Source organism: Pezoporus wallicus, unplaced genomic scaffold (genome assembly GCF_028554395.1).
Source record: "Pezoporus wallicus isolate ANWC-B61680 ecotype Strahan unplaced genomic scaffold, APGP_CSIRO_Pwel_v1 contig_8723, whole genome shotgun sequence".
NCBI lineage: Eukaryota > Metazoa > Chordata > Aves > Psittaciformes > Psittacidae > Pezoporus > Pezoporus wallicus.
Window position 1 is genome coordinate 415723 of NW_026635404.1, and position 7425 is coordinate 423147.

General features: G+C 39.6%; 1 protein-coding gene across 1 annotated transcript in view; it reads right to left on the bottom strand.

Annotated features, from left to right (window-relative positions):
• The window catches only part of LOC130606904 (uncharacterized), a 41355-nt gene extending 35578 nt beyond the window's left edge, over positions 1 to 5777 (bottom strand). The window contains exons 1-10 of the mRNA XM_057423526.1: positions 5556 to 5777; positions 5323 to 5466; positions 5073 to 5229; positions 1413 to 1440; positions 1203 to 1314; positions 912 to 1004; positions 724 to 787; positions 534 to 632; positions 324 to 427; positions 104 to 242 (exon numbers count right to left, since the gene is read on the bottom strand). Of these exons, the coding sequence (XP_057279509.1) occupies positions 104 to 242; positions 324 to 427; positions 534 to 632; positions 724 to 787; positions 912 to 1004; positions 1203 to 1314; positions 1413 to 1440; positions 5073 to 5229; positions 5323 to 5466; positions 5556 to 5762 (1147 nt within the window). The 5' untranslated portion in view covers positions 5763 to 5777. The remainder of the gene's footprint in view (positions 1 to 103; positions 243 to 323; positions 428 to 533; positions 633 to 723; positions 788 to 911; positions 1005 to 1202; positions 1315 to 1412; positions 1441 to 5072; positions 5230 to 5322; positions 5467 to 5555) is intronic.
• Between the last annotated feature and the right edge of the window lie 1648 nt (positions 5778 to 7425).

Consider the following 7425-nt stretch of genomic DNA (forward strand, 5'->3'; position numbering starts at 1 on the left):
TATGCTGACTCTGGCCAAGAAAGTCTTGTCTTTGGAGGCCAACATGCCATTTCTGCAGACAGAGAATTTCTTTGAACAAATCAGTTGCTGAATCTACTGTTACCTTCAGTGCCATCAGGCTCTGCCTGCTCCTCTCGTTGTTTCTGCTTAAACTTCAGGTTGCCATAGTGCATGACAGCTCCTGTCAGTTTGTAGATGGCTGTCTTCTCATCAGCACTGAAGCCCAGGATGTCAATGGCACTCTGCAGTTGAAACAATGCAGTAAAAACATTACATAACCTCTTTAACAAACTCAATAAAACTGTTTTCTTCGTAATACTTACATCTGTAGCCATAAGCTCCTCCTGGTCATCAATACTGGGAACAGTGACCTCACCTTGACTCACGAAGTGGAAATCATAAGGGTTGGTGGTAATGAGGAGCATGTCTGAAAACAGGAAGAAGCAAGACACAGGTTTAGTTTTGCCAACCAGGTAATAGAGGGAACTGTTTCTCAGCAATCATCCTTACAAAGTCATAGTGATCCTTCCTACCAATGAGCTCTGGCTTCTTGTTGGACATGATCTGATAGAATATGTGGTAGCTTCTTTCTGCCTGGAGCTGGAAAGTGACTCTGGACTTCTCCAGCAGATCTGCAAGGAAGGGAGAAAGATTCATTCACAGGAAGGCATGCAGAGGTGGGAACTTAGGAAGGAAAGGGATAAGGCCAGGGGAGTGTCTTACAAGTTTCAATGTCAGCAGAAGCCAGTTTGCCTGTGGCCCCAAAGTGGATTCTGATGAACTTGCCCTGTAAGGACAAGCAGCAGTGTTTCAGTGTGGATGGGTTTTTTTCATGTCTCCTTTATGGAGAATATTGGTAGGGCCATCATGTGTAATAAGAGGGAGAGATTTTGTCCAAAGCAACAACTTACAAAGCGTGAGGAGTTGTCATTCCTCACGGTCTTGGCATTTCCAAAGGCCTCCAGCAGTGGGTTGGCGCTGATGATTTGATCCTCAAGCGTTCCCTGTAGGATGATAATTGTTTCTAGTTAGCCTTCCAAAAATCATGTCAGGAACAAAGGAAAGTGTTGATTCATACTGCTATTTATTAAGTAATAATTTCATTCTCAAGCAATCCCTATAGGATGACAATTATTCAGTTACAGTGTTTAGTTGGCATCACAGTCACATGCCAAGCATTGGGTCTCTTCTTCCTGACTCACCTGCATTTTGCCTGGCTGATCTTCTTTCTTCTTCTCCCCGCTCGCTGCAATTGTTGCAAAGTACTGGATGACACGCTTTGTGTTCACAGTCTTCCCTGCTCCGGATTCTCCGCTGTGCAGGCAAAGAGAGAAGCAGAGAGTGTGTGGTCAGGCAGGAGGTCACCTGGCACCGGGCAGCCCCACAGGGACCAGAGTCTGCAGTGTACATACGTGATCAGGATCGACTGGTTCTCACGATCTGTGAAAAAGGCAGAAACAAATATATTATTAATACGTATTATGAATATCCTGGGTAAAATATTCCTAGGTCTTTTTAAACAGGCACTAGTTCCTAATTCCTTTCATATACCTGTGTGTCTTCACCCCTAATTCCTTTTGCACATTTTAAAGTTCCCAGCTGTGGCTGGTAAGCAGACATGTCAACACAGATGTGGATGTTAGATGTAGTATACACACTTCCTTTCTGGATATTCTTTTCATGTCGAGCTGTTAATCTTTTTTATGGAAAGGATTCCAACTAAGGTGTTACTGATTAATTGTACAGTCTGTAAGCTAAAGTGAACTCTAGCAGGTGCTTCTCATAAGTGTCATAACAACAACCACTCCTGATCACTTCATAGGCCCCCCAGAGTGTTTCTCTGTCCATGGCAAATGGATTGCTGCCTATAGAAAAATCGCAAAAGCATTAGAAGTATTTTACCAGAATGCTCTCCAATACTCTACAACATTGAAATTTTGTTTTTTTTTCCAGAGTTAGATTTGATGCTTCTGTGTGTAATAACTTGGGCACAGTTTGCTTTCCAGAATTTTGTCTGACTGCTTTTTTAACCCATACTTAGTTCTTTTTGTGTTGACTTTTATCATCCAATCTGCTCTATTTTTGAACCCTTACCGTGTGAAGAAAAGAAATGTGTTTGGTTTTGAACTTGGTTTTTCATGTACTCTATTCATCTTTTCCATGGTAGGCATCATTTTATAAAGTAGCATGAATCATTTGACTAGAGCTACCGAGCAGATATCATTATGAAACACTTTCATCTCTGTCTTTACCTGTTCCATTTCTACTATATTCTTTTTTGAAAAAGGAAATGCATACAATACACAAGGTGCAAATATTCATTGGGTAATCACACTGATATAATGACTTCTTCTGGTTTGGTCTCTATTTCTTGCTTTCAACTTGTTATTTTGTAGATTTCTTATCACTGAGCCAAATTTTTTGAAGCTGAATTCAGAAATGCCAATAATAGAACTAGTAGTTTTTAGCAATGAGCTCATCTTTGGGGTTTGTTTTTTATGTTTATGTCCACTGGCTTGCGATCTTTTCTCCCAAACTTTGTCACACATCACTGGATAATTCAATCATTTAATATCATCAAGTCCTTTTGAGATCCTTTGGTGTTAGACTTATCTCTATTGGCCTGAAGGACTTAGTCAAATCAGAAAGCTTGTCAGCATTTCCAGATAATTTAAAAAAAAAAAAAAATTAAACAGCAGAAGTCACAGAATAGATCCCAGTGAGACTTCATTGATAAAATCTTCCATGATAACTGAAAAAAGAAAATGTATTTCTACCATGTCTTCCTTTTTCTTAATCAGCTCTTTTTGAACCTTTTCAATTAGCAGTGAACGTAAGCATGATAAATTATGCTAAGAACAGCTGCTCTATCATCCATACTGAAGATCTTTGTTAAATTCACACAGATTACCTTGACCAGCTCTCCTTTATTTAAAAAATAAGTAAATAAAAATAGTAGCTTCCTAAGGCAAAACTTCACTTTAACAAGTCCAGAGAAGGGCCACGAGGTTGATTAGGGGACAGGAGCACGTCCCATATGAAGACAGGCTGAAGAAGTTGGGGCTGTTCAGCCTGGAGAAGAGAAGGCTGTATGGAGACCTCATAGCAGCCTTCCAGTATCTGAAGGGGGCCTATAGGGATGTTGGGGAGGGACTCTTCATTAGGGACTGTGGTGATAGCACAAGGGGTAACGGATTAAAACTGAAACAGGGGAAGTTAAGGTTGGATATAAGAAGGAAATTGTTTCCTGTTAGGGTGGTGAGGCACTGGAATAGGTTGCCCAGGGAGGTTGTGAATGCTCCACCCCTGGCAGTGTTCAAGACCAGGTTGGACGAGGCCTTGGGTGATATGATTTAGTGTAAGGTGTCCCTGCCCACAGCAGGGGGTTGGAACTGGATGATCTTAAGGTCCTTCCCAACCCTAACGATTCTATTATTCTATAAAAATGGATCTTTTTCTATTGGTAAGTCTCATACATCCACATGCCTAGTAACTGCCTTATTTAGAAATTGCTGACATCAAGCTTACTGTGAGCTCCTTACACCACCTCACAACTCTTTTTAAAAGTAAATGGAACATTCGCCATTTTCCAGGCAATTTTCAGTGAGAAGTTTTGATCTGTAGAGTTCCACTGCAATGCCTGGTCGAATTCTGCCTTGTCAATGTGCTAGTGGATTTTTTATTGTTGGGTATTTTAAGGACACTTTAATCTGAAGAAGTTCCTCTGATGAATCTCACTATAAGGAGGAATTTCAGAAATGGATACTTCTAAAAAAAAAATCTCATTTAGTTGTTCTGATATGACCTTACATTTTTCAAGTTTTCTTTTAAAATTTTGACTGTGTCAATACAGATGCTACAGACTTCTTTTAACCTTTCTGCTTCTTATATGTTTAAGAAAGAAAGAAGTATAAGTTTTCATGTGTGCTGCAAGTTATTCTTTTACCTTTAATTCTGCATGCCTTCTTGTGTTCTCACGGCTAACCAGCCAGAGTTATATTTTGAAGAAAGTTTATGTGTGTTTAATAACCTGCTGTAATAGCTGTGTAACTGGACTGTCTTTCAAAGAAAATGCTTTTTGCCAGGTAATTTATGTTTCTTTTATGCCTCTAGGATGATGTTCTCCAATAATCTGCATGCAGTCAGAAGAGACTAAGGCAATAGGCAACTAATTCCTTGTGGAAAAGTCTGGGTTTGTATTCATCAAGTTCCTGCACATCTCTTGAAGATCCAGCAAGTGTACGTGCTTGATGACTTACAAAAATACTGCCATCGTGAGACACTAACCAACCATCAACTTATTGTGTTCCATTTTCATGGTATCCTCTTCCAATTAACCTTCTTACCAGTTTGAATGCTAAAGACTTCAGTGCATAGTAAATGGGGATGAAGGAGGGAGCAAGATTTATTTTAACAAATTTAAATATACAGCTCTTCGTTTAGCATTTTTCTGACTTATCTGATCTTTCTTGAAAGTCTGGAGATTCAGACAGTGCTAGAAAAGTTTTTACTACACTTCTTTCTTGTGGCTTCCCTTAATAGTAATGAATGGAAAAGAAGAAATTGTTTCTGAGATGGAAGGAGGAAGTACAAATTTTCCAAGCAGGTTTCACTGTAATGTCTGACTAAGTCTGCTTCCTGGGTTTTCATAAAGCCACCATATTTAGCACTGGCTTCAGTGTTGAGTCTTCTTTCCCTTCAGACCTAATCTTATTTACAGAACTCCACCCTAGTGCCTTTCAGTCCTGGAAAGCAAATCATTCAAAAAACAACCCTCTCAACAAAGAAAGAAACAGAACATCAAAAGTTCATCCAAATTCCTTTGAAGGAAAATCTGACATGTATTCAGTGTCAAAAACATATCCTCAGATGTATCTTGGTCAGTAAATTCTAACGTCAATTGTTAGAAACATGATCTCACTGATGGTCTCCAGTAAAGAAAGTATTTCCAATGATAAAGAGGACATTCACCCTCTTAACACCATTAAACTAAAATAATTTGCAATGAAAATATATTTTTGCTTCTGTGAGTCTTCAGAGACAAATAATTTTAAAGAAAACAAAGCACTCACCAGTCAGCATGAACTGATATGCGTTGTCAGAGATGGAGAAGATGTGTGGAGGGGCCTCCTGGCGCTTCTTGCCTCGGTAGGCCAACACCACCTCCGGGTTGTACACCGGCAGCCACTTGTAGGGGTTGACGGTGACACAGAAGAGACCCGAGTAGGTCTGTGGGGAAGCGAGACAGCACGTTGGCTTCCACTTAGGCTGGCAGAGCAGTTCCTCCCAGCTACCCAGAGGAAGACTGCTGCTGGTACTTACGTAGATCATCCAGGCTGCGTAACGCTCTTTGAGGTTGTACAGCACAGCGGGTTCATGGAGGTGGGTCATCATGGCCATGTCCTCGATTTTATCATACTTCGGAGGGTTCATGGGAAAGATTTGGTCTTCCTTCACAGTCAGGGTCTGTCAGATGGAGAAAGAGATTGATGTATGTCAGCTAAGAACTGAGAGTGGGAATTACATGCAGTTTTTAATCTTAGATCTTTCCTCACCTCTCCACCTTCGGACTTGACAGTGACCTTTCCTGATTCTTTGCTCTGGACTGTCCCTTTCACAAAGGATTCCTTAGGATGCACCACAAAGACTGATGTTTTGGCATCAAAAGGCCTGTTCTGGGCCTCAATTCTTTCCTTTTCTGATTTTCGGAGGTAAGGAGCCGCCTCCCCAAAGGCGGCCATCTCAGCATCCGGAGATGTCATGGCTGCACCTTATTGAGGATACGTCAGAAGAGAACCCTGTGGGACAAAAGAAATGCAACATCAATAGATCATTAATGTGCCTTGCTTGTGAAGAGACCTTTTAAATATCTTAAAATTAAGCATGTATTAGAACTGCTAAAACCAGCAAGACTAGCCTTCCTCCTATTTAATGATTTAAACCCAGGAGAGAAAAATCTTGTTTCTGTGCTTGAATACAGACTAACCTTTCAAGAGTTGCTGTTATTTGTATCTTGTGACACTGTACACATTGTACTTTGGCTTTACACAGTGTAAAGTGCCACATTTGAGAATATGAGTTATGTGAAAGGAACCTTCTTATTCTTATGCAAAATTAAAAAAAAAAAAAAGTACAGATAAAAAATATAGAGATGCCTTAAAAGAAAATGGAAAAACTTAGTCAGAAACCAGTTTCTGAGGAAAAAATACGCTTCACAATATGCAATAAAGGTGGATACCTAATTTCAAAAAATCTCTAGACCCACCACACTTACCGTGACACTCTTATTGGAGACAGTGCAGAGAGTTGCAAAGACTCTTTTATAGAGTCTGTTTGGCAGATGCTTTGGATTCCTCCTCTTTCTTCGGTCAAAATATTTTTTGGCAAACATACTTTGGCAAAGCATTGTCTGGCAAACTTAACCAAGGGCATAATTGTCATTTGATTTGACCAGATATATTTAGAAATATTTTGTATCTTACCTATGATGCGAATGTATTGACTATAAATAATTCAACAAGAGACTTAAGGAGAGAATCTGAATTAGTCAAGGCACTTAGAGAACTTGGATGTATGACTTACGGATTCTACTGCTGCATTTCCAGTGATTTCCTTCTGGACGTCAGGCAGGTTTTTATTGCATGTCTGTGCTGCAGCTCTCTCAGTTGCACTGTGCAGATAACATTAATGTTTTCTACATAGTGAGACTAATGAGGAAATGAATTAAGGACAGTAGACAAACTGTGTGGAGAAAAAAAAAGCTAAAATGTATTTGTATAATAAATTTAACCCTTGTGGTCATCTAATATTTGTAACGAGAGAAACAAAATGTATTACAGTCCAAATTCCTGCATAAAACATTTTTTGGAAGAGAAATGCAGGTCATGACAAAGAAACAAACATATTCTTTTTCTAAACATTTCTATTAAAGATAGATTAAATGCAATAATGCATTAGATACACAGCTGAGTAAGAAGAAATGTGTAATATTTGGTGCCTAGCACTAAAGTAACAAAGTTTATACGGTACTTCCACATTTAGTACAGTTTTTTATGAACATGATAGAGTGAAAAGTGCAAAGTAACGTGCTAAACAGCTTAAGCCTCACCTATGTGCCCATTGTTAACATATATTAAGCAATGTTGTCAACCAACTCAGGAAGCAGGAGGTCCTCTAGCCCTTCACTACCTAGAACTCCCCCACAAAATACCCATCTACCTAGACACAACTCTATATACAATCACACACCCAGCGTACACTCCAAGATCTTCTGCACTCCGACACTCTCAGCCCAGCACTCCCATCCCATCATAATGTCTTATACCCATAATCACACAGATACAGCAACAAAAGCTATCAACACAGTGCTGCCTATATCAAGGCATTTGAGGCAGTCCTGTAACAATGCTGATACACTGAAAAAGA